General features: G+C 45.2%; 1 protein-coding gene across 1 annotated transcript in view; it reads left to right on the plus strand.

Moving 5' to 3' along the window:
- The first annotated feature begins 434 nt into the window (after positions 1–434).
- Positions 435–26,444, plus strand: part of LOC135405126 (zinc finger SWIM domain-containing protein 6-like) — a 229,463-nt gene continuing 203,453 nt past the window's right edge. The window contains exon 1 of the mRNA XM_064639842.1: positions 435–973. Coding sequence (XP_064495912.1) covers positions 448–973 — 526 coding nt within the window. The 5' untranslated portion in view covers positions 435–447. The remainder of the gene's footprint in view (positions 974–26,444) is intronic.

The following is a 26,444-nucleotide window of genomic DNA, read 5'->3' on the forward strand; positions in this document are numbered from 1 at the left end:
GTGACCGGATTGAGGCCGCAACGACCCCACCCCCGCATTCCATTCCGTACATGGTGTCAGAGAGGGGCGCCGCCAGCCACGCTCCCCTTTCCCACCAGGCGTGCGAAGTGCTCTCGGGCTTGCGCACGTGACATGAGGGGGAGGGGGAAGGGGGGGGAGAGAGAGAGAGAGAGAGCGCGACATATTGGCAGGGCGTCCCTGCGCCAGGAGCGCGCGCACCATTCCTCATCAACGCGCGGAACAAGCCTTCCTCGGGCTGTTCTATTTATATTTATGGCGCCGATTTGCATAAGGCTCCGCACCCCACCGTGGGCGAGACAGCCGGCACCGCCCCTCATGGCCATGTAAGGGAAGAGGGGGCGTGACCCAGGCGGTGGCTCGCGGTCTTCCTGGTGCTGTTTTATAGGGTATATCCACTTCCGCTATCTGCTTAGAAGCGGCGCGATCATGGCGGAGCGTGGTCACCTCCCTTTCCCCGCTAAGCGCCTCTGCTGCAGACCTGGCTATGGCTTGGCGTGCAGGCTGGGCCAGCGGGTGGGCAGCACTGAACTCGGCAGTGGGGCGCTCTGCGCCGGACCTTCCTCCGCAGCTGCTACTGTAGCTGCTGCCGCCGCCGCCGCCCTGGGGCTGCTACCGCTTGGAAAGACCCAGAGCCCCGAGTCTCTGCTGGACATGGCGGCTCGCAAGGTGGCGGAGAAGTGGCCCTTCCAGCAGGTGGAGGAGCGGTTCGAACGGATCCCGGAGCCGGTGCAGCGCAGGATTGTCTACTGGTCTTTCCCCCGCAGTGAGAGGGAGATCTGCATGTACTCCTCCTTCAACACTGGCGCCGAGGATCTCGCCACCGCCCCCGGGGGGGCCGTCGCCGGCACCGCGCCCGGCGGGGGTGCGGACGCCGTCGACGAGAACCGCCTGCCTTTTCGCAGGGGCATCGCTCTTCTAGATGGCGGCTGTGTCGATAACGTCCTGCAAGTCGGTGAGTTACCAGCCGGGACCGCGTTGCGGAGCCGGGCCGCGGCCACTTGGGCAGGGTGCTGCAGGCCTCCTCAGCCGCGGGTCACCCGCCTGCTATCCGGGGAGCTGCCTCTCTTCCTGCGTGGCCTGGCGGCCAGAGCCACCCCACCTCCTTGGCGCGTGTGGCCGGGGAGCTCCCTCCAGCCCCTCCCCCCCGCGGTACGGCCTGCACTCTCAGGCTGTAATTCGGGCCGAGCAACTTCCTCTGCCAGTCTCCTCCTCCTCACGTCCAGAATACGGAATAACTCCTTCGCTCTGCTCCGTGACGTATCCACGGCGCCCGCCGCCAACGGTCTGCCCGTTCTCCGACAGGGTGGCTGGGCACGCTGCCCCTCGCCTGTCCCATTAACTTTCCCGACGCGTTGTGTCCGCTCCCTGAAATCCAGAGTGTGTAATCCCGTTTGGTTCTGCTCCCTCCCAGCTTCCCACATTTGGCAATCCAGGTCATCACCATACCCCGAGCCACAATGGCAAGGAGATGCCTCTGCTCCCCCCTCTTCGGGACCGCTGGTGGAAATGAATCAGCAGAAGGCGGACGACGGGGGGAGAGGGCGGGATGAGCCGCGGTCCAAAATTAAGAATTAAAAGAGGGTGGGGGCCCCCAGGAGCGGGTGTGCGGTGCGGGGGAAGCTGCAAACAAAGGCATTTCTAGGGCGGTGGCAAGCCAGAGGGTGGAGGCGCGATCTGCCCAGGCCCTACTGCTTGAGGGGAGCGGGTAGATGTGACGGCGGGGAGCTGCCGCAGCTCGGGCGCGGAGGGGCCCACGAATTACTTTGTCACCTCCGTGACAACGGCGAGGTGAGGAGAAAAGCGCTGCGCTTTCTTCTCCTGGAACAATGCTTCCCTCCTCCCTTCCGCTGCTGCTCCCGCACCCAGCGGCCGCCGCCTGCCACTGTTCTTCCTCCTCTGCGGGCTGGCACCCCTGGTTAACTCCTCCCTACCTCTGTTTAAAGGGCATCGGAGGTTGGTACTTTCCGCCCTGACGGAGGAGGTCCTGCCTATGTGTGAGCTGCTACCCCCACCGGCAAGCAGGCCCCGTTGGGGTGGTGGTGGTTTTGTGGGGAGGGGGTTTATGGCTTCCCCTGGAAACTTCCGCGGGGGATGCTGCGCTGACGCTTTGTGCGGCCCGGGCGCATTGCTGTGCGGCGGTGCCTCGCGGAGGAGGCGGCGTCGGCGACTGGACACTTTGTTCTCACTTTCACGTTTGTGTTCTTATCGGTTTTCTGCACCCCCGCCCCCCTACCATCCCCCTCAAAGGGGAAACCGGACAAAAGACTCTTTATTGCTTCTCACTGCCGGCTCGACAATCGGGACAGGGCGGGACGGCGGCTCCGCGTGGCCGGTCATTGTCCCGCCCTGTGCTGGGCCGGACCGTCCTCTGGCGGTGGCTCGGCTCAGCTGCGGCTGCTACTCGCCTTTTCTTCGCAGTGCCATGGGGGGCTGAGCCGTGCCGAGTTGTGGCGGCAGCTCTGATCCCGGTGCTGTGCCTCGGGGTCGGAGGGTGCTGGGCTCTCCCTCGGCCTTGTCCTTAGCGGATTTCACTTCGCGGGCATCCTGCAAACTTGCCTTCTACTTTCTGTAGGGAAGGTCTGTTGCTGTTCCTGGGTTAAGCGCCTTCTGCCTAGGTGGAGTTCAGCTTAAGACGTGTTTTTTTGTTTGGTTGTTTTTTTTGTTGTTTTCTTCTTGTGTTTTTTTTTTTTAATTTTTACTTTTAATTTTTTATTCTGGAGAGTTTTAAGAGAATTTAAGGGTTTTAAAAAATTAGTTTTGGGGTTTTTTTAAGTTTCTTATAAGTTTAATCTTTTGGCTTTCTTTTTTTCAAAGGTCTGAGGTGCATCTGTGGTTCCTCAGGACTGGCAAAACCAGAAGTAGGGCCTTTTTAGTTTGATTGGTAGTGCTGAGACGTTTTTTGTTTCTTTTTCCTCTTTTGCTTGCCCTTGATTCTCTTTGCAAGCCATGGAGAATGACAGGAGTGCACATAGGGAGGGATTTTTGGTTGATTGCATTTAAGCTAGGAATTCACTGTGAAAATAAAGCCAAGGGGTGATAAATAAAAGATGAAGTCTTTTCTAGGACTCCCGGTGTGGGCTTGACTTTGCTTGCTTTCAGCAGTGGAATAGGCCTCAATGAGTAGTTGTGAAAGAAAAAAAAGTAATTTTTTTCTCTAGCTTCAAAAGTGTAATGATGTTGGCAAGGGTCAATGTGAAGAAAGAAAATATGCATAAATAGAACTGAAGTGTTGACTGCTGCTTCTGGATTCCTTAACTGCATTCTAAACGAATGCTATACCTACTGCTGAAAATACTTTTGGTTGGATTTGGTTTGGGTTTTTTTGTTTGTTTGGGGTTTTAAATTTTTTGTTTGTTTACCTTATATGAGCCTATTTTGTAAGGCTGCACAAAAATAGTGGAAACTGGTGATATGAAACATCAATTGTATTGTCAAGGGCATTGCCCAAATGCTTCAAACACTGACAGGCATGGGACATTGTTCCTGCTGTATTTAGCATGGGTGCAGCCTCACCTCTGGTACTGTTCTGGGCCCCACAATTTAAGAACGATGTGAAGGTCCTTGAATTGCCCCCAGAGGAGGGCAACAAAGCTGGTGAAGGAGCTGGAAGGCATGTCCTGTGAGGAGCGGCTGAGGACTCTGGCTCTGTCTAGTTTGGAGAAAAGGAGGCTGAGGGGTGGCCTCATGGTTCTCCCCATCTTCCTGAGGAGGGGAAGTGGAGAGGGAGGTGCTGAGCTCTTCTCTCTGGCATCCAGTGATAGGACGCATGGGAATGGTTCAAAGCGCTTCCAGGGAAAGTTCAGACTGGACCTGAGGAAGCATTTTTTTTTTTTGGAGAGGGTGGTCAAATACTGGAACAGGCTTCCTAGAGAGGTGGTCGATGCCCCAAGCCTATCAGTGTTTAAGAGGCATTTGGATAATGCCCTTAATAACACACTTTAACTTTTGGTCAGCCTTGAATTGGTCAGGACTAGAATTTTTCATTTTTTAAGGAGAAAATGAATTGTAAACCACTTCCCATCCTAGTTTTTAAAACAAGGAATCTTCTTTTATAGAAAAGTTTATATTGGGATGACCTAACAAAATTTTTCATTGTTTTGGATCAGTTTTCATGTTTCTCACATTTCATTTTTTCCCTAAATTCAAGGCTTTCCTTGCTCCCAGGAAATTAGTTTCAAAGTTTGCTTTCAGTTTATGAAAGTAATTCCATCTCTGTATATGATCAGATGTTTTGGTATGTAGCAATTCTTGAATTTGAGCTACTTGTCATGTCAACAACGGATGCTTGTATGCGTGTGTGTTCTCTCTGCACTCTAAGAGAGGAACAGTTAATTTAAAGAAAAATCTGTGAGGGTAGACTGAAACAATTTAAAAGTTGGCATTGGACAAATTGGTTTCCTTAAAAATCAGTAACTAGTTGCAATGTTTTGCCATATAATTTGCTTTTTTGTAATGAACCTGTTAGATCTCCCAAAACTAGAGCAGGTTTTTGTCTCCTTGAAATTCCAGTTTTTCCTTTTGGTTTACTATCTAAAACTACCTATGTAAAAAACTTCTCTTAACTGAATATGTATGCAGCTCTTGACATGGTTTCATAACCTTTTGTGGCCTGTATCACTAGAGATATTGGCTGGTACTATATGCTGGTTTGCGTTCTCCTTCTAGCTACATGCCAATGATGATTTATGTGATGCCTTTGTGATGCATTACCATGCTCTCCCCTGATGAGGTAGCAATATGCATTCAGTCTTTGTTGCCTTAGCCCCACTACTGAAGACAAGGATGTCTAAAAAACTTGTAAGTCACTATCTTAAAATACGTTTTTTCTGACTTAATTCTGCAAATGCATAAACAGACCGGAGGAGTGTAGCCTTTTAATAGTAACTAAAGTACAGAGAATTCTTTTGTGGTCAAGTGAGAACTGGTAAGAGGCCTGCTGTAGGAGCTGAGCGGTCGTACAGGATACTTTAATGAATTGTGTCAAATCAGAAATAGACTGAAGTGTCTCCTAATGTGGGGTTTTTAACCAATGCTTTATTAAACCCTTCTGAAAAATGAAAAATTACGTGTAAAAGAGGGGAAACTTTAACTGCATTTGAAGTATATTTTAAGATAATTGTCATGTGCACCATCACATGCTTTAAGGAGAGCTTACTTTTTTTAATTTATCTATTTTTTATTCTCTTTACTCCTTGTTGCAAGTTTATATTTGACAGTCTTGAAATATCTGGAGATTTTTGCTTTGGAAATAGATGGACAATGTGAAGGTCTGGTGCTAATTGAAAGGATGCAGTAAAACAACTCAGTAAGCTTAAATTCACACTAGCAGAACTAACTGATCAGATATATCAGAAGATCATTTACTAAATTAATGTGTTAAAATTTCAGGTGATTTACCTTTTTCCTGCTTTATTTAACAATCTGCCTGTTTACATAAGAATCTTTCATTGTTAATTGGTTTCAGACCTTTAATAAATTAAAGAATTGTCAGAAAAATAAGGGGGGAAATGACACTATAGACAGAAATTTCACAGAAGTGGGCATTAATTAATATATATATATATTCTTTTTGACAAATTTATTGATGTTCAAATGATCATTTTAAAGGCTGGGCAAATCAAATGTTGCATAATTGTATGACTTTTAAGAGGTGACACTGAACACATGCTAAGTTTAACCGCTAACTGGTTACTGACAGCTGGGTAGTAATGCAGATACAGTGCGGGAATTGTGCAGCTGACTATAGTGTTTAATTTATAATGACTAATTAATAAAAAACATTCAACCATTGAGGCACTTAAAATTCGATCAAGTGAGACAAATTTACAATCTGTAGTACAATAGAAGATCAAGTTTGCATGTATTCTAATTATTTTTGTATTTTTAAAATTGTGTTAAAAGCAAGATTTTGGGTTAAAGGCTTTTATTGTCACTGTCTCTCTCAGGTTTGTTTCCTCATGCTTAAAGTTCGATTCTTTTATACTAGTGGCTTGTATTCTCTCTGCATACTAGTGTTCAGCTATGTGTGCAAGGCATAGTGGCAGCACAAACTCTTCAGCAAATTGACTTCTAGCTTACCCTTGTCAAGAGCAGCTGGTGTGCCTTATTAATATTTAATTTTTACATTCAGCATTGATATTTTGACTGGGCCTAAAGCTCATAGAGCACCAGTCCACATTCAGTGATTAATGATGGTATTGACAGTGCATTTATGGTAAGTATAAATAAATGTAGATAGTATGGTCTTCAGGATTTCACATGCTTAGGGGCTGGTCATTTTTGCCACTTACCTGCAGTTTTGGCCATAAAAGGATGGCAGATAAAATGACTGTGTTAAAACTTCATTAATAAAAACATCTACAAATAATCTTCTGGAAAACATGAGCTAGTCAGCCACATTTTGTGAAGAGCTTTACAGTTAGCTATTGATTACTTGCACAGCAGTTGCCGCAATGAAGCACTTAGTTTTCCTCTCATATTTGAGGAATACAGTACGTTGCTTTGGGAGGGTGACAAAGGTTTAATGAAACTCATTTGCATATTTACAAGGGTGGCCTCTGTGATCACATTAAGCATGACTTATGCTTCTTCAAGACAATGCTGCTGAGTCGACCGATTTCTAAAAGTTCAAGAACAGGGAAAAAACAATTAATTTAGACTATTGATTAATATATTAGCTAAAGGAAGGAAACCTGGAATGCTTTTATTCTGAAATACTGTGCTATGACCAGTGATAACTGGCTGTACTGCTTGCTGTTGTACATGCAAAATGAGTCTCAGTTCCTTCATTGATTTAGGTTGTAAACTGAAACCTTGCAAACTGACTAAAATTAGTTTCTTGGGGATAAAATATCAATCCACTATATTTTGTATTCGGATTTAGTGTAGCTATATTATATAAAGCATGAAACTTCAATTTTGCTTCTTCTAGATCAGAGGGATGGGGATGACAAAATGTGTAACTTTTTTAGCTCTTTGTTATTGAAGATGAGATATGTGAGAGAACTGTCATGCAGCTTTCTTGGTCAAATCTAAATGCATGAATTTATGGAGGTGTCTTCAGCTAAATGGGCTACTAATGCATGAGTGGTAGGCAGTGACTATGAATGGGACTTGCTGTAACAGATACATTGGCAGTCTGATGGGATGAGGAAGCTGAGAATAACTTGATTAGTCCTACTTCTAGAAGCAGCATATCACTTAGTTTTACTGTCAGTTTTCAGGGATTGAACTTAACATTGTCATGTATTCTGTCAAAAATGTAAAGACTTACTTTCTAGGTAGTTATGTAGATGATAAATGTAAGTGGCTGTTTGGTGGTAAGAGCGAAGAAGTGTTTAGGATTAAACAAGAGTTTGGCTCATATAATAAGATATACTTGAAGAGAGATAGTAAAATAGATAGTAAAATGCTGAATTTACCTTTATAGATGACAGGCTAGGAAGAGAACTGGGCAAGCCGTGATGCCTGAGATAAGGTAGAGGTCAAAGAGCTCAGTAGATCCCTGAGGAGATGTGTTTAAGGAGGATATAGTCTGAATGACTGCTCCCTCTATGTGGTCTGCTTTCAATGGGCATGGAAGCTGATTGTTTCATTTTGTAGGAAAAAATCTAAGCTTTCAAAATGGAAAGCAGGTTGGCAAAATGTAATTTAGCTGTCCTGTAACTTTTGAAATTGTAAAATACATTTAAAGTTATGAAGTGGGTGTTTTCTTGCTCTCTTTTTTAACCTTATATCCCAATTTAAATTTTATAAATATTTCCTTTGTGTGTCAGATACATCCTGTTTTTCAGAAAGCACCAACTTTCTATTTAATTGAACGGTGTTTGTTGAACTGTACTTTATCAGAAACAGAAGCTATTTCTGTTGGGTCATGGTTGAGACTCCATTACAGTGGTAAAACAGCCATTTACTTTTGTACAACTGTTAGAAACAGATTTATTCATAGAGTTAAATGTGCATTGATAAGATCATAGAATATAATGGATTTTCTTTTATTATAAGATATAGTCAAATTGTGTCTTCTCGTCAACAGGCAATAAATGGCTTAATTTTAGGAAGAGCAAGTATGTGTTTTCTATCTTTTTTTGTTTGTTTTCCCCTCCATAGAAGTGAATATTTGTGATACCCAGACTTGAGAAAAACTGAGAGGGTGGGTTTTTTTTTTTCAGGGCTATATGTTGTGCTGACCTGGGAATAAGAATGGGGGGAGTGCAATGTTAGCCTGGATAAGTGGGAAGAGATGTGAATCATGAGCATGCACTTCAGTGAATCATGCCTGTTATGAGGTCCATTTTCCCCTCCCTCCTTGAATAACAAAATGAAGTTAAGGTGATTATTGAGAAACATTTACTGAAAGGAGGATATGCAATGAGACACTGATCTGTGATTTTTTTGGAAGTAAAAGGAGAGTCACAAAAGATAGTAAAGGTCAAAACTTCTGAGAGGAGTTGTCAATTTACAGAAGTGCTGAAAGGTAGAGGAATATAAATCCTGAAGCATTTCCAGAAAAGCTTTCCACTGGGGACCTTAGTGAGAACCATCCCAGTGTGATACACTGCACTGGAAGCAGCAAATGCTCAATGGTAGAATAGCATTCCAGGCAAGGACCTCAGTGTACTCAATTATTTGGCAATGGGAGTCAGAAGATGAGGTGGGGCAGGTGATGGATGTTATGATATAACACAAGCACCTCAGGCAGAAGTTACATGTGTGAATGAGGTAGAGGAGTCAGCAACATGAGTGTAAAAAGAAGTCTATTCTTAGCCTAGCATACATGTAGCTTTATTGGTGAGTGGGGTGTTATCTGTAGCTGTGTTTTGGGCCAGGTAGTTTGGAAGGGATAGCATTGCATGTGACTTTGGTAAGGAAATGAATGTTCTGAACCTGGAGATGGGGGAGTGTGGTGTGATGGAATAAGCACATCCACCTGTATTGCAGTTCCTGCCATCTGATGCTGGTTTGAAGTGTAGTGGGAAGGGTACGTTTGCAGTGTGGGCTGATGGTGGGACTGCTGCTGAGGTAGCCTACAATTTAATCTTTCATCACTAGCTGGGTACAAGTAGTGTAAGTTGATAGCAACACGTTCAGCATAGGTTAGAGGGACCTTTGACAGGCTCATCCCCTGCAGAGCTCAGTGCCATCACACCCTGCTCTCAGCACTGAGCAACTCCTCTTTTATGGGCAAAAGCACTACCAGGCCTTTGTTCAGTTTGCTTTTCTGTGGAAATGAATATATTTGTGAGCAGGAGGCTGTTGAAGTTTGCTAGTGATATGTGCTCTATTTGTCTAATTGCAGTGTCCAGCGAGGTGGTTACAACTCCTTAGCCCTGACATGGGCATGCTGGTGCAGTGATATAGGTATTAGAAGTTGGTGTTATGATGAAAGGGCCTCCATTAACTTGAGTTGTGCGTGTTAGCTGTTCAGAGACTGTTGTACTGGCCTACAAAACCTGGATTATGTCATAAAGGTGGTGTGCTGATCAAAGGCTGAGACCAATAGTCTATGGTCTTTGTAAATACAGGTTTAAAGCTAAAATACAAGCTTGATGTGTGTCTTCTTTCTAAGGCTGGTAACCTTAGGTTGCCTGACAAATATAAATTATAAAAGCCATAAACCTTTAATTTGAGAGAAGTTGAAATTGTATTTCCAGTTATAATTTAGCAGTGTTATCACTCTTCCCCCTCCCTTTTCTGGCACATTCCTTGTTGACCAAGCCTGATGCTGTGAGGAAAGCTGCTGATACAGCAACACAGTGTGGTTGTAACACTTCCTTATGAGTGGGAGTCCTCCAGGAGCCCATTTCAGAAAGCTTGCTCCCTCTTGTCACTTGGTGAACTCCTCCAAGGATGGACTATGAAACAGGCTTAACAAATGTTTTCCACTGTGAAATACTCTAATCATGAATATGGTAAATAACATAACTGACTCATTTGCTGTGACTCATTTACTGATCTATTCCTCACTGTGTTACTCCCATAACAGAAAACACATATTGCTGTGCTTATAAACTTGTATTTTGGAAAGTGTTTTCATGATTGTCATTTGCAAACTAAGACTACTGTGTCATTCACCCTGAAGTTATGTGGTTGCTTTAGGCTGACTTAAATGCAGCCTGCTGTCAAAGGGATGCTATAGTTCTCAGGCTTGCACCTTGTGCCAGGGTTTGTGGAGCTGTGTGGTGAGCCAGGCAACTGCCCTGCTTATGAATTCAGATATTGCTAGGTGAGTTTTACCTGGTTTATTGGCCAAAAAAGTGCTACTGGTGATTCAAGGGAGACCAGATTACAAGATGAGGGCACTGAGAAGTGCAGGACTAATTTCTGTGTCAGTCTCACTTAGACTAGCTTAAAGTGATTGTGAAGCTCTGACTGTTGCCTGGGGAAAGGAGACCAAGCTGCTGTGCTTAGAAGTTCACTATTGGCAAAGGTGGCCTGATTGTTCCGGAGATGGCAGCATGGGCCTTTCCTGAGCTGTGATGTGTGTTGAGCCTGTATGAGTGAGCCATCTTCCACATCTCTTCATCTGTAGTGTTTTTTCTTGTTTCAACACCTTGACCAAGGGACGAGTCCCCCTACCATGCTACCCCCAGTGGTTAAAAGCAGCACTAAACTTGTGCAGAACTGGTGGAGGAAAGAAGTGCATTGGAAGCCCTGTTGGACACTGCACAGTGAAAATGAGTCCATTTTCAGGATAAAAATTACTTTCCTTTGTGGTAAAGAGAGATTTAATGGGGTTTTATGCGTGCCTGTCTGGGATAGGATGCTTTGGCTTTCTCAACTGCTTGCACTAGGGGGAGATTAAAGCTTATCAACAAGGCTTGCTTTTAACAGTAGCCTGTTTTGATGTGGAAGGATTGATCTGGGTTGTTCACTTACTGGAGTCCTCCTACAGGTCTGCCTAGAGGATTTTGGCTGTCAGACTCTTAAAATATGCATGAGTGAGAGACTGAGTCCTTAAGTTGTACATAGCAGGGTACTTTACCTCTCTTGGTTGTCTCCTGCTAAAAAGGATCCTGCATGACCTCCAACCCTAATTGAAGTGTCCGGTTTCCTTCCTAACTTCTGCTGGTGGTGTTTGTTGTACGTATTTAAGCTTTTAAACTAAATACTTCACCTTCCTCAAATGAGGAAATTTCTTAGCCTGTTGTCTTTCCTGCTCCATTGCCGCGCTGCTAAGAGTCTTCTAAAATTAGAGGTCTCCTTTCTGTCAAATTATGTTTTAGGCTGATCACAGGTGTTTAATGTGATACTTTTGTGAACTGACCATGATTTCTGCAAGCCAGGTTTATTTAAAAAGTACCAGCTTGAACTCTAGTCCATTTAGTGAATGAAAAGCAGTCAGCTATGTCAGTCCTTCAGTTTTTGTACCAATTAGTTTGTTTTCATGGCTGCCTTCCTTTTAACCCCTCTACTTCTACTCCTACTTCCTTTTTGCTATTTTGAAGACATACAATTGGAGAAACTGGCTGTTCAGAACAGTGTACTGAGCTCTATGAAGTTCTGTTGCTTACATGAAGCTAACAACTAGGAAAAAGAACAAGCTCCACAAGTAATGCAAGAGGTTCTTTAAACATAGTCACAACAAAAGCATTTTGTTTCGAAGCTTGGCTAAGCTATATTCAGTGTAAGAAGTACTATCCCAAGAAGGATGAAGGCTTACAGGACCTGAGTGGGGGAAGAGGAGAGTAGCAGTATTTGTAGGCTTCTTTTATCTTAATGAAATTCTTAAATTATTTCTTCTGCTATGGGTGGATGTGTGCACTTTAATTATTATATTTACACAAATCCAAGATTGTGAAACAGATTCAGGTTAGTCTAGAAAAAGTATTTTCGGTTACATTTTATTTTAACCAAGTATGTTTTGTCTTTAATCTGGGGAAGACTTTTTTTTTCCCTGAGTCAAAAAGCATTATTTTATTGGAAAGGCATTTAAGAGCCTGGGATTTTTGTGTCCTACAGTTGAGCGAGCCTCCTCAAACCTGCCAAACTTAAAACACAGTGGGTTTGATGTTTCTTAATGGAACAGACATCTCACAGTGGATGTTCTCATCACAACTCTAAAGTTGAGTGAAAACCAGTCTATCGAAAAAAACAGAAGAACTTAACTAGTTCTTTGTGTACAGACTTGCTTACAAGTTCAGAATTTTGCAGAACTGGTTAAAGAATCCTGACTTTTACTTGCCATCCTTTCCAAAGCCCTCCAGAAGCATTATGTAAATACCTTCACACCAGCTTAAGGTGAGAATGCTGTCTGGTGCATGGTCAGAAGCTGCTTGCTGTAATTTCCTCTCTTTGGACCTTCATCTTGCACATTCCCAAAAGACAGCAGATGGATTACTTTCCAGTCACTGTTGGGAGACTGTCCATGGGGCAATTTTTGTAGAGTGATAAATGTGCCACTAGCCATGCCTTTGCATAGTTTTTGTTGCTGCAATAGGTGTGAAGTTATACAAGGTTTTTTGACCTAGTAGAGAAGTCTAAGACAACTCTCAGGTTTTTAATTTTGAAGATATGAGGAAGAGGTCATACTGGGTTCAGATAACTACTACTATTAAAATTGTTTGGGTTTATCCACTTTGGTATTATTTGAATTCAGGCCAGTGAGTTCCTGACAGTTTCTGGTGGGTTGACCTTGCCTGGCTGCCAGGTCTCCACCAAAGCCACTCTATCACTCCCTTCCACAACTGGATGGGGAGAGAAAATATAATGAAAGGCTTGTGGGTTGAGATAAGAACAGGGAGAGATCACTCACTGATTACTGTCATGGGCAAAACAGACTTGACTTGGAGATAATAGTTTAATTTATTGCCAATCAAATCAGAGGAGGATAATGAGATAAAAACCAAATCTTAAAACACCTAACCCCACCAATCCCTTCTTCCCAGGCTCAACTTCACTCCCAAATTCTCTACCTCTTTCCCCTGAGCAGCACAGGGGGATGGGGAATGGGGTCAGTTCATGTATTAGGGAGGGGTTTGGACTATACTGAATCTGAAACCATGACACCATTGCAAGCTCAACAAAACTGATATTTATTACCAAGAGGTGGCCAACAAAATGAACAAACCCAAAAGAGAGGAAGGAGGAGAGAAATAAGCCCCCAGAACGACCTCCCCAGGCACCCAGCTGTTGCCCATAAAGTTAGCTTACCGACCTAGAATGCCTATAATTACCCATAGCAGAAGCTGCATCCTTGGAGAGTCAGTAAGTTCACAAATTGGCAGGCGTCCCTGCCAAAAGGCAACGTTGTCCTTGATGTCCTCTTCCTCCAAAGAAGAGCTATCTGCTTTTTATACAATTAACTGAGTGACCTCAACCTAGGTAGGTGTGGCCAGCACCGCCCAGCCAGAGGCCCTCAGTCCCACCTCCCAGTTATGCAAGTAATATCTCTTCTGTGCACGCATGGCTTTCCCTGCACCTGCGTACTGCACCTGGGGGGGTCTTTCTTAATTGAGTTGGTGGGTTTACTTCATCCTCCTCCTCCTCAATCTCTCCTTCAAGCGACCTTGGAGAATGATTAGCCAATCACAGAATACCAACTAAATATAGTTTATACAAGAACTCTTCAAGGACAAATTTCCCATTTTATCAATGCTCGTTTTCTCATAACTTGGCAGGGAAAGAACAAAACTTTTACAGCTGGCTGGGCCAAACACAGACCAAAAGTATCAGAGTAATTAACCCCTGATACAGTTCATCACACATTGTCTCTGCTGTTCCTTTCTTTTCATGTTCTTTCCCTGCTCCAGAGTGGGGTCCTTTCCATGGGAGACAGTCCTCCACAAACTTCTCCAACATGGGCCCTTTCCACAGTATGGGCCCCTCATGGGGTCACAGGTCCTGCCAGGAGCCTGCTCCAGCATGGGCTCTCCATGGGGTCACAGATTCCATCAGGGCACATCCACCTGCTCTGGCGTGGGGTCCTCCATGGGCTGCAGGTGGATAGATCTCTGCTCTACCATGGACCTCAATGGGCTGTAGGGGTACAGCCTGCCTAACCAGCTCTGTTCCAGCACCTGGAGCACCTCCTACCTCTTCTTCACTGAACTTAGCGTCTGCAGAGTTGTTGCTCTCATATTTGATCTTCTGTCCTGGCTGCTGTTGTGCAGCAGTTTTCCCTCCTTCTTAAATGTTATTGCAGAGGTGCTACCACCATTGCTGATTGACTTAGCTCTGGCCAGCGGTAGGTCTGTCTAGGGGCTGGGTGGCACTAGCTCTGTCAAATATGGATGAAGCTTCTGGCATCTTCTCACAGAAGTCACCCTTGTAGCCCTCTCTGCTACCAAAACCTTGCCACACAAGCCAAATAGAGAGTTATGCTGTGCAGGTGTCAGGTTTAGTTCATCCAGCACTATCTTTAGATATGTTCATCTTTAAAGATTAAGTTGTGTGTAGACTAGATGTGACTCATGAAATTACTTTCACCACGCATTTTCTGCTAAATGTACCCCAGAAGATCTTAGAGTGCATCAAGTGCTTTGATAGAGTTCCATCAAGTTGATGCAAGTACTGGGTCTGTTTTAGCTAAGAATACTTGGACAGAAACAACAGGCACAAAATTGACTTATCTGAGTCTTTAAGAGGTACCCTTTAATAGTATCTTCCCAAGAATAACACTGTACCAGGTATTAAAGCAAAAAAAAGATATTTTTTTTGTGCATAATGATTGAAACCTTGGGCACCTCTCCTGATCTCTGCAACCTTTCAAAGGTGATCGTGAGTGGCCTAGCAATGATGTCTGCTAGTTCCCTCAGCATTCATGGAGGCATCCTGTCAGGGCCCATGGAGTTGTGGATGTCAAGTTTGACTAAATGGTCTCTAAACCATATTTCCTCAACCAAAGGCCTTCCTTCCTCCAGACCTGGGCTGGCCTTGGCAGTGAAGACTGAAGCAAAGAAGGTGTTCAGTACCTCTGCCTTCTCTGTGTACTCTCTTGCAAGGGTCCCTGTTTCATTCAGTAGTGGGCCCACATTATCCTTAAGTTTCCTTTTTGTTATTGATGTATTTGAAGCAGCACTTCTTGTTGTCCTTGACATACTTGGCCAGATTTAATTCCAGATGGCCCTTGGCCTTCCTTGTTGCATTTCTTCATACTCTGGCAACATTCTTCATGTGACCTGTCTCTGCTTTCACCTCATGTGCTTATGGCTGGGTTTTGGCAGGAGTTCCTTGTTCATCCACACAGGTCTCCTAACCCTTTTGCTCACTTTCTTGCCCATGGGGATGCACCATATTTGAACCTGGAGGGAAGTGGTGCTTGAATATTGACCAGCTCTCTTGGACCCCTCTTCCCTCTAGGGCATGTTCCAATGGGATTCTTCCAAGAAGATCTCCAAAGAGGTTAAAGATAGCTCTCCTGAAGTCTGTGGTTACAATCTTATTCATTGCCTTGCTTCCTTCTTGCCCACTACTGAACTCCACAATCTCATGGTCACTGTAGGCCAAGGCTGCAGTGCATCAGTTTTGGAAATACCAGCTTCCTTAAAAGAAGGAAAAACGTATCTTGAATGGTGAAATATGGTGAATATACAGGTCCACGCTGCATTTCTCATTGAGCTTCATGATGGTTTTAGTTCATTTCCTTCTCTTCCTTCCCCCCACCATGTAGTAGTGACAAGAAGAAGACACAAAGGTAAAAGCAAAACTGAACCCTGTGCTGTTTATTTTGAAGATGCCACAGACAGTTGAGATTTGGACCTTCTTTTTGTAAAACAAAATGTGAAATTCGCCTCATTAGATGCAGTGGTTGTGAACCTTTTGAAATCCTCCAATTTTTAATTGCTAAAAACTTAAAATACATTCTTGATGATTGTAAGGTTTTTAATATCTTTTAGCATTCTGGTTATTCTGAATACAATTTGGTGCATCGCAATTAAGCCTGCTTTAATTTGATGCATGTGGGGAGAGTGAATGGAACTCAAAGGTGAAACTGTATCTGAAAGTTGTAATAGCTTCAATTAACCTGGTCCTTTAGGAAAAAATGTATTTCCTCAGAAAATGGGATAAAGTATGCATGTGCTGTATCTTGGTCATCGTTTGAAGTTTGCTATACCTGAAATAAAATATCAAACTTGGAATTGTACCATACTTGCTAGGTTATTTCAGAGTGAAAAACATAGCAGGTGAAGAGAATCTGTGGCTTTCAATCAGTTCAGTGAAAGTTATTGTCTCAGTTTAACAAGACAGATGGGTTTGCTGAGCAGGGCGAATAATGAGGAAGACCAAGCTCCCCCCTCTAAGCAATTGTAAATCCAAAATTAAGGGGGTCCAGCTGAAGAAATGTGGAGAAAGAAAGAAAAAATAACAGCCCTTTATTAAAGAATGTATATATGTAAAACAATAAAAGAACAAGAGAAAAAACAAACCAAAAAACCAAAACAAAAAACCCAACAATCCTGCACCCAAATTCCCAAGAAAAAAACCCCAGTTAAGTACTTTTTGCCTTTTGGCGCAATTGTAACTAGTGGCTGGCAGGGGGTGCTGTTAGATCTCTGGAGGAGCGGAGGCTGCAGTTGCCCAATAGTGGTCGGCAGGGTGCGCTGCAGACGAACCCCACGTGGCAAATGACGGATCTCAGCCATGTGGGTGGTTCAAGACCTCAATGTGGGCCTTCACCCCTCGGCCATGAAAAGCGGCAGCTAGCAAGGGATGGGGGAAGCAGGAAGAAAGGGAAAAACTCACAAGATGCTGGCAGTCTCCGTAACAAGAGAGGTGGAGTATGGCTCTGTGGGGACTCTCTCACTGGAGGACGAACCGGAGCTCCCCAGTCCTTGGCAGCTCCGAGGGGCACTCAGGCCATGGGCAAAACAGGATGCGAGGGGTCAGAGGCAAAACTGGGACCTCCCTCAGGGCCCAAAGAACGGGCAGGCCGGCCAAAAAAACCCCCAAAACTGAGCCCGGAGCTCACTTCTCCACACTGCACACACCCCGAGTCCTGGGTAAAAGAAGTAAAGAAGTGCGGTCTCCTGAGGAGAAAAGCTCACCTCCCACCCACAGTCTTCTGAGGCCACTTAGCTTGGAATGTGAGGCCATTAGCCCATCCTTTTGCCTTTTGTGTGTTCAGTGTAATCGTCTCCTTCTCCCCCCCCCAACACCTTTCTTTCACAGTGGTAAAAGGAAAAAATTCCAAGCAGGGTTTTTTTTTTCTTTTTTACAAACAAGAAAAACCTATGACAGTTATGCTGTTCTTGAGCTGTTGAAAGCATTCAGAATTTATATAATCTACCCTGTTAGACTTAAATCGGCCTACCTAGTGTTTCACTTAAAGCAGGAACAGGATCTACAAGAAAATCTTCATTAACCCTATGTGCAAATGGCAACTTTGCTGCTCCTCTTGCTAATGCTTTTGTATTTCACATTAGTGCTTAGCAGGAGGATAGCCTATTTTTGGCACTTGGAGGTTAATTGCATTTATCATACTGTTTACACAGACTTAAATAAGTCTGAAGGCTGTCACCAAATAAGTGTGGGAAGAAAAAAAAATCTTTCAGAATTTATTGAAATGTTTGTGTTTTGGAGGCTTTCTTCCATTATAAACACAGAAACTATTTGTCAGCTTTCATTTTCTGCCAGTAGTAATAGGTTTTTCAAACATCCACAGCTGTTTATCCTGTGAACAGCTGACAAAAGCTCAGGCTTTCAGGAGTAAAGTGATATGGCCTCTGGGTGGAACAAAGACATTCAGTAGGGTGAAAAAGGATTATCTTTTTTTTCTGCAGAAGCATAAGTTTAAAAGCAGCTGGCACCATAAGTTCAAATCAGGAACACATCTGTAAACTTAATTCCCCTGATTGTGGCGTTACTGAAGTGCAAGAATTTATTTTTACCATATTGTGTTTAAGGATGTTAACATTTAGCAAATAAAATTGTATACTGCTGCTTTTTGAGTTGTTATAAAAATGTTGTAATGCACAGAGAATAATTATGTTAAAATAGAGGGAAGGACAAATTATGCGATTTGTCTTTCTGAGGAATGGGGGGGGTCACTAGGGTTAAACTAGATTAATTAAACCCTGGAGCTCTTGATTTTTCCTGAATTTGGCATTATGTGGTAGTGTTATGGAAATACTCATTCAAATAAGCAACCCCTGCTGTTTGTAAACCAGTTATCTTGATATGCTTGCTTTCGTAATACTCCTTCCGCAGCCATAGTACCTCTTCTTTTGCATATGTGTTATTACTTAGATATACCTAAAGGAATGCTACTTCTTTTCCTCTTTATTTGCCAAAGCAAACAGCTCTGGTATAGGCACATCCCACAGCAAAGTAGGGGATTGCGGGGGATCACAGTTAACAGGACAACATTCTAGAGGCAGGGGAACCCCAGGAGAGCACTGAGACCATGTGGAGCTGGCAGCTTGCCCTAAATTGGCTCAGCGTGGGTGGGGCTGGGAGTGACTGCTCCAGATGCCAAAACCAGCATAAAATAACTGCTCAGAGACAAAATTTCGTAAATTCAACCAAATTAAACCAAAGAGCAAATACCTTTTTATGTCGAGCAGAAGTCCTTGTCCACCTGTGTGAGAAGCTGAGGGGCAGGGGAGACTCGTGACCGAAGATCCAGCTGGGGGGTCCCCTGCGAGGGTCCCCAGACCCCCTGGATTCCAGCACCGGCGAAGAAAGCTCCTGCCTGACTCGCCAAAATTGATGCCAAAACCAGCATAAAATAACTGCTCAGAGACAAAATTTGGTCTTTAAACAGCAAAGGTATTAATTCTGTGCAACGTTGGAGAGCTACCAGTTTACACTGGGCAAAATAGCTTGTGGCAGTTTGAGCCACATTAAAAATCAAAAAATCCAATTTCCAGGCTTCCCCCACCCCTTCCCACAATTTATCCTAACATCGGAGAGAAACTTTCAGACCAGAGGCTTCTGTAGGGGAAGGGGGAAGTATATACATTTATTTACACAAATAAATACTATACAAACTAAAGGCAACTATATATATATTACATTTCTATCAGTCAGTCCTATCAAACCCCTCCTTTAACTTTAGTCCAGGAGCAGCTTTTCAAGGCTGATACATAACACAGTCTTTTGCTGTGGGAGTGTTCTGGGCTCCTGAACGCTCCCCCCTCACCAAGTTCTAGTTGTTTGTTGAAGTCTCTCCTCCTCATGAAGTCCAAGAAGATAGCTTTGAGTCCTTGCTCTTCTGCTGCTTTGTGATTTCTCTCTCTCTCATACCTTGGTTCGTAGGCTGCTGTAGTGTAGTTCAGCTTATCAAGCATCTGTGTCCTGGAATGCTGATTTCTCCTCGGGTTTTCGGTTGTCCTGCGTTCTAATTCACGGCAGAGACATCCTCCGGGCCCCTCTCTCTCTCTCTGGGGTCCGTCTCCAATTTCTCTTGGGATTCCTTTCCCGAGTGCCGAGCTGATTTATCAGCCCGTCCACTTGGTTCTACTTAAATGCTGAGCCTCACATCCACTCTCACTAAACAGCGAGAGGGAAAACCAGCCCTCCTCTGCAGCTTGGCTGCAAAGGTGGGGGGGAGGAGAAGAGGGCCTGGCCGCAGGGCCCCTCTCTCTCTCTCTCTCTCTCTCTCTCTCTCTCACTTACCAGTTGTTTGTGAGTCGCATCCCTCACAAACATGCACTCATTCCAATGCTGTCTCTAACTCTGGCCTAAACAGAGTTAGGGGGGCCGCAGGGCTCCCCTCTTCCCCCTGGAGGGGGAGAGAGGGAGCCCAGCCACTCCCTGGCCTTTAACACCTACACGCAGCAGACACCAACAGCAAAACAACCAAGACAGAACTGCCAACCGCTTCTGGTGCTGTGATATATGATTTTGAGCAGAAGCGAACAACATGGACGGTGATTGGCTCTCCAGGGAACACTGCCCTGGCACCTAATCACCTCTGACCCCCCCCCCAGCCTCTCAGGGGGGCCAATTTCAAACTATAACATAGCTCCAAAGTTTTCAGTGAAAAGTCAGGTAATTTATACCATTTTGGTGAGAGATTACAATATTTTATGTGAATATTCATTAAAATTACATCATTTAGTTATAATATTCATAATAGGTGGGGTTCAGGCGGAGCTTGAGGCAGAGTCATCCTTTTGGGTAGATTCCTGGGGGTCGTTCCGGCTTCTTCAGCCTCATGAGGGTCGTTTCTCTGTTCCTCATCATCATGAACTTTTCAACTCTTCCTGACTATGTGCAAAAGTCTTACTACAAATCCCTTTACTTAGCTCTTCAACCCCCCCAAATGTCCATCCTATATAATTTATGACTACTAGGCCAACCTTTTTGTTATCTTTCATTAGGATAGAGCATACCAGGCACAAGCAGGCCTCTCAGAGCCTGGTACCTTCTCTCCCTTAACTAATCTCATAACACATGCTCTCTGTCTCTGTCATTTTAACCTAAATGCAACATTCCTCAAAGTGAGATCTGTGAGCCTCTTCTCAGAGCAGGATTCCAGCATCTAAAAATCCTTGCTCTGTTTCACTCCCACTCTCATAAGGAGCTCCTAGGGAGTGACCAGGGTGTTGCACAGCAGTGGGAGGCCCTTCCGCTGGCTGAGCGGAAGAATTGAAGTACGGGCAACCCAGCAACCAGGCACTAGTCTGTGACAATCTGGGAGCAGCTATCAGAGGCAGCGGACAGACACTAGTTGGTACAGAAGGGCACAAAGAGTCCCCTTCGTCCTCACTCTTACTAGTGTACACTCCCTCAAGTGTTGTTTTGACACATCACACAGCTCATTTCCCCATAGCTGCTGGAATTACTGCACCAGCCTTTTCAGGGGCTTCCACTCAGACCTTCTGATGATGATATAGCTCTTCAGGTCTCAGGTTGCTGGGAGTGCCTGATGCCTCTCGGTGAAGCTGGGGCTGCCAGTCATCCCTTCTGCAGAAGGTGTGTTGTTGTTGACAAGCTGTGCTGACAGGTCAAGGAGTTACAGGAGGAAGTAAAGCTGGCTGTGCAGCATTTGCAAGAATGAGTGAGAGATTGATGGGGTATTCTCAGAGACCCTACAGTCTCAGAAGTATCAAACCTCCATTGCAGTGTAGAGGCAGGTGGGCTCAGAACCATATCAAGGAGTAAGTCAAAGGTCTGTTAAAAATGAAAGATGGAAGCTGGTCCTTGCCTGTACTAGGAGGAAGGCTGCTCCTCCTTCTGAAAACTCAAGAGTTGAAAAATGGGTTTAGTACATTTATACATCAGGGATGAGGCCCTGGAACTGGAAAGATAGACAACTGATGAGGTGGATGGAGTGTTTGCCTAGGACAAGACAGCCTATCCCCCACATCCTAACTACAGTGAAGAATTATTCTGTAAGGAACTGAAGGACACCTCTAAATCAACCGCCCTTGTCCTTATGGGGGGGCTTCAAATTGCCAGATGTTAATTGGAAACACCACACAGCTAGTACAAACAGGTCCAGAAGATTCTTAAAACACCTGGATGACAACTTCTTGGCAGCCAATGGCAACCATTTGGTACCCAATCAGGTGGGCAAGAGGCGTGTCCAGGACCATTTGCAGGTGATTTAAACACCTCTAGGGAGGGTGGGGCCCGCGTGGGGTCTCCCCCTCTGGAAGCCTGCGGGCCGCCCCCGGGGCTCCCCTGTCAGGCCCGTGCAGCCCAGGGCCGTCCCCGGGCATGCGCAAAGCCGCCCCCAGACCTGCACGGGGCTACCGCCACCCCCCCATCCTCCCCCCCAGCGGGGGAAAGGAGAGAGGGAGCTTCGCTGGCGTGAATTTGTGCCCTCGTGAGAATGGAGAGTGGAAGCCTCAGGGCACACAGAGGTTTGCCGGTCTGGTTTGGGAAGGGGGGGAGGGAAAGGGTACAGAGCAAGCCATGGGGGTCCTCGGACTGGAGGGTGGGCAGGTACGCAGTGCGTGGGAAGATATGAGGTAACACGATGCGGGGAAGATAAGGTCAGGGTGGATAATGGTTTTCTCTGGGAGTTGGGGGTCTTGGCCAGGCTGGGGCCTGGAGAGGTACTTGAGCCCTAGGTGGGTACAGGGGCAGGAACAGTTTTGTTTGTTTGTTTGTTTTTGGCTCACCTGTGGCTACTGCCCAGGTTTGGTATGTTCTGGATATATTCGTTACATCCTGAAAGGGTGGTCAGGAAAAAGGGTTGATCCTGAGTGTTTCCCTGGGATTGAATATAGACAGGTGACAGAAAAGTAGGAAGTGTAAAACTTGCCCTAATTGTTTTAATAGTAGGATTGTAGCCTGTGTACCCCATGTGGTTGCGAGCTATGCTGGCGATGGTACATGCCTTCCGTAGGGTCGCCCATGCCAGACAGGTCAAAACCGCAGGGTCAGATACAATACATCCTTGGGCGGGATGAGCTCGTTAGCCTTCTGGCAGTCATCCTAAAAGGAAAACTCTAATCCTAAACCCGGGCAGATGGAGCTCGCTTAGCCCTGTAAGGCCATCCATCTAAAAGAAGGTCACTCTAATTAAACCTATGTCTTGAAGACCTCACTGCCACCGTCCAAGCTCGCTCGGCCCTGGCAGATGAACCTTAGGATTAAAGGGTGGGTTCAGTTCCGCACATACTGCATCTCACTTAAAAAAATCTATTGCGCAGGCTTGAAGGCTTTACCCACATGCAAAAAGCCCTGTAGTGACGGGCGAGGGTCGAAACGGCAGGTGAAAGGCGCACACAGACCCAACCCTGCATGCAGGCGGTTCAGGATATTGGTCATTTGAGACTGACTGGAGATGACAGTCTCTTGGGGCAGCACCCTGAACGACCAAGCAGCCTTTTCAAGGCCAGCACTGCTTGCTCCATCCGGAGAGGGGCCTAGAAAAGGTGGCCTAAACAAAGCTCATCTCCCCCTTCACCCGGTTGGTTAACTGCAGGCCAACGGGCATCTTCTTCCAATGTGGTCACACAAAGATCAAAAGACAAAGGCATACACCTGCCTCCAAAGGTGTACCTAAATTAACTGTAGCATGTTGGAATATCAGAACCATGCTCGATTCTGCGGATGGCGGACGTCCTGAGCGTCGTTCTGCCCTAATTGCCCATGAGCTGGCTCGACTTAACATCGACATTGCTGCTCTCAGTTAAGTTCGCCTTCACGAGGAAGGCAGTCTCAGAGAACATGGTGCCGGTTACACACTCTTTTGGTCAGGTAAGCTCAGAACAGAAAAACATCTCTCAGGAGTTGGCTTCATGATCAAAAACTCTGTTGTTCCTAAACTCGAAAATCTACCAACAGGTCACTCTGACCGCATTATCTCCCTACACCTTCCACTCCACAACAATCAACACGTTGTCCTCTTTAGTATATATGCCCCAACTCTCCAAGCTGACCCTGCCAAAAAAGATAAATTTTACACTGACCTGCGCCGCTTTACCCAAAAGGTGCCTGCAGAGGATAAGATCATTATCCTTGGTGATTTCAATGCCAGAGTAGGTAAGAATTCTGAAGCCTGCAAAGGAATATTAGGCAAGCATGGTGTTGGACACTGCAACGATAATGGTCGACTTCTGCTAGAATTCTGTGCGGAGCAACAGCTCACCATCACTAATACTATCTTTCAGCAGAAAGATAGTCTGAAGACAACCTGGATGCACCCCAGATCTAAGCATTGGCACCTCATTGATTATGTCTTGGTGCGATGGAGAGATGTTCGCGATGTCCACCATACCCGCGTGATGCCTAGTGCCGAATGCTAAACAGACCATCAGCTTGTGTGCTGCAAACTCAACTTCAATCTTAAATTCAAACCTAAAAGGGGCAGTATCCCAAGGAGAAGACTCCAAGTTAACAATCTCCAATCAGCCACCGTGAGAGACAAATTCCAGGCAAACCTTCAAACTAGGCTTGAAAACCACTCCATAGATTCTACAGATGCCTCTCCTGAAACAATTTGGACCCATATTAAAAACAGCATCCTTTTCCTAGTTAGGACAGCTGAGACCAGTTCACCATGGTATGGGTGTAACCCAAAACTGTGTATTCTATAGCCTTCCATGCCATTTCCCAGAAATTGTTAGCAGTAGAGGCCTGTAGATGTTCCTGTCCTCATACCCTTTTATGGAATTCCCCGCTCTGAGGGAAGGACTGAGCATCCTCATACCCTTTTATGGAATTCCACGCTCTGAGGGAAGGACTGAGCATTCCTGCCTGAACTGGAGGATATATAAACTTGGAGTTTTGGAACATTTTTACCACTCGTGGAATCCAGAGGAAGACTGCAGCTAACTGCTCTCAACCAGACTGCAGCTCACCGATCTCAACCAGACTGAGACCACCACCCTCAACTAGACTGCAATCACCACTTTTGACCAGACTGCAACAGCTCTCCCACCAGCAGGTTTTTTCCCCTCTCCCTTTACTTTGGACTCAGGGGGGGGCCAAGAAACACCACTTTGTTCATGCCCCAGGGTGCTGGGTTATACATTTGGGTTTTGTGGGTTAAAACCAAATTGCTTGTCTGTATAATCGTACTTATTGTACTTTTTTATTAAATTGTTATTCTGACTTATAATCTCTCTTTTGAGTTGAGTTCATTTCCCCTGCTGGTTTACTTTTAAACCAGCACAATCCTGCAATCCTCTGAAGAATCTTTAGGGTTCTCCTTCAAGAAGAACAAGGACTGATTTGATGAAAACAATCAAGAGATCCAGGAATTGTTGAGGAAGAAGAGAACTACCCACCAAGCACACCTTGCATTGCCATCCTGTCATGTAAGAAAAGCAGCCTTTCGTCTTGCATGCAGCAAGCTCCAACAGAAACTCCGTGACATCCAGAACAAGTGGTGGATCGATCTAGCTGAAAAAACTCAATTATGCGCAGATACAGGTGATCACAGAGGATTCTATGAGGCCCTGAAAACAGCATACGGGCAGACATACCAGGTCCAAAGCCCTCTACTCAGCGCAGATGGTCAAACGCTTCTAACAGACAAAACCTCCATTCTGAATCAATGGTCTGAACACTTTCAGACCCTTTTCAGTACCGTGTAGTCCAAGACTCAGCTATTCAGTCCATCACACAACAACTGGTAAAGTACGAATTGGATACTGCTCCCACTTTAGGAGAAACCCTCAAGGCCGTACAGCAGGTGAAAATCGGCAAGGCAGCTGGGGTTGATGGAATTCCACCTGAAGTCTGGAAACATGGGGGCCAAGCACTCCATGCAAAATTTCACGAGTTTGTGGTACGCTGTTCGGAACTAGGCGAACTCCCATCAGACCTTCGAGATGCCATCATTATCATCTTGTATAAGATGAAAGGAATTAAATCTGATTGCTCAAATTACCGTGGTATTACTCTGCTCTCCATTGCTGGCAAAATCCTGGCAAGAATACTTTTGAACAGACTAATACCCGCTATTGCAGAAGGAATTCCACCTGAAAGTCAGTGCGGTTTCAGAGCCAACAGGAGTACCACAGACATGGTATTTGTTCTCAGACAACTGCAAGAGAAGTGTAGGGAACGGAACAAATGTCTCTATGTAACCTTTGTCGACCTCACCAAGGCTTTCGATACTGTGAGCAGAAAAGGTCTGAGGCAGATTTTGGAATGCTTAGGTTGTCCCCCCAAGTTCCTTAAAATGATCATCTCACTCCATGAGGATCAGCATGGCCAAGTCAGATATGGTGACACACTTTCTGAGCCCTTTCTAATAAAGAATGGTGTGAAACAAGGCTGTGTTCTTGCACCAACCCTTTTCACAGTCTTTTTCAGCATGATGCTCCAAAGGACCACGGCAGACCTCGATGATCAGGATGGTATCTACATTCAATACCGTACTGATGGAAGTCTATGCAATCTAAGGCGACTGAAGGCCCATACTAAGACCTTAAATCATCTTGTCCGTGAGCTGTTTTATGCTGATGACGCCACCCTTGTTGCCCACACAGAAGCAGCTCTGCAGCGTTTAACATCCTGCTTTGCAGACACTGCTGAGCTCTTTGGACTGGAAATCAGCTTAAAGAAGACAGAAGTTCTCCATCAACCCGCACCTCAGGAAGTCTTCCATCATCCTCATATCACCATTGGCCAATCAGAGCTCAAATCAGTCCAGCAGTTTAATTACCTAGGTAGCCTCATCTCCTCAGATGGTAAGATTGATGGGGAGATAGACAACAGGTTAGCAAAGGCATATAGTGCTTTTGGAAAACTCCATAAAAGAGTATGTCGTAATAAACACTTGAAGAAAAGTACCAAAATCAGTGTTTACAAAGCCATAGTGTTGTCTACTCTCTTATATGGTTCCGAATCATGGGTCATCTACCGCCACCACCTGCGTCTCCTAGAACGCTTCCATCAACGCTGCCTCTGTACAATCCTAAACATCCACTGGTCAGATTATGTGACTAATACATCTGTTCTAGAACAAGCAGCTATCACAAGCATTGAGGCCATGTTGCTGAGAACACAGCTGCGCTGGGCAGGGCATGTGTCAAGGATGAAAGATCACCGCCTCCCTAAGATCTTGCTTTATG

The sequence above is a fragment of the Pseudopipra pipra genome, chromosome W, assembly GCF_036250125.1.
Source record: "Pseudopipra pipra isolate bDixPip1 chromosome W, bDixPip1.hap1, whole genome shotgun sequence".
NCBI lineage: Eukaryota > Metazoa > Chordata > Aves > Passeriformes > Pipridae > Pseudopipra > Pseudopipra pipra.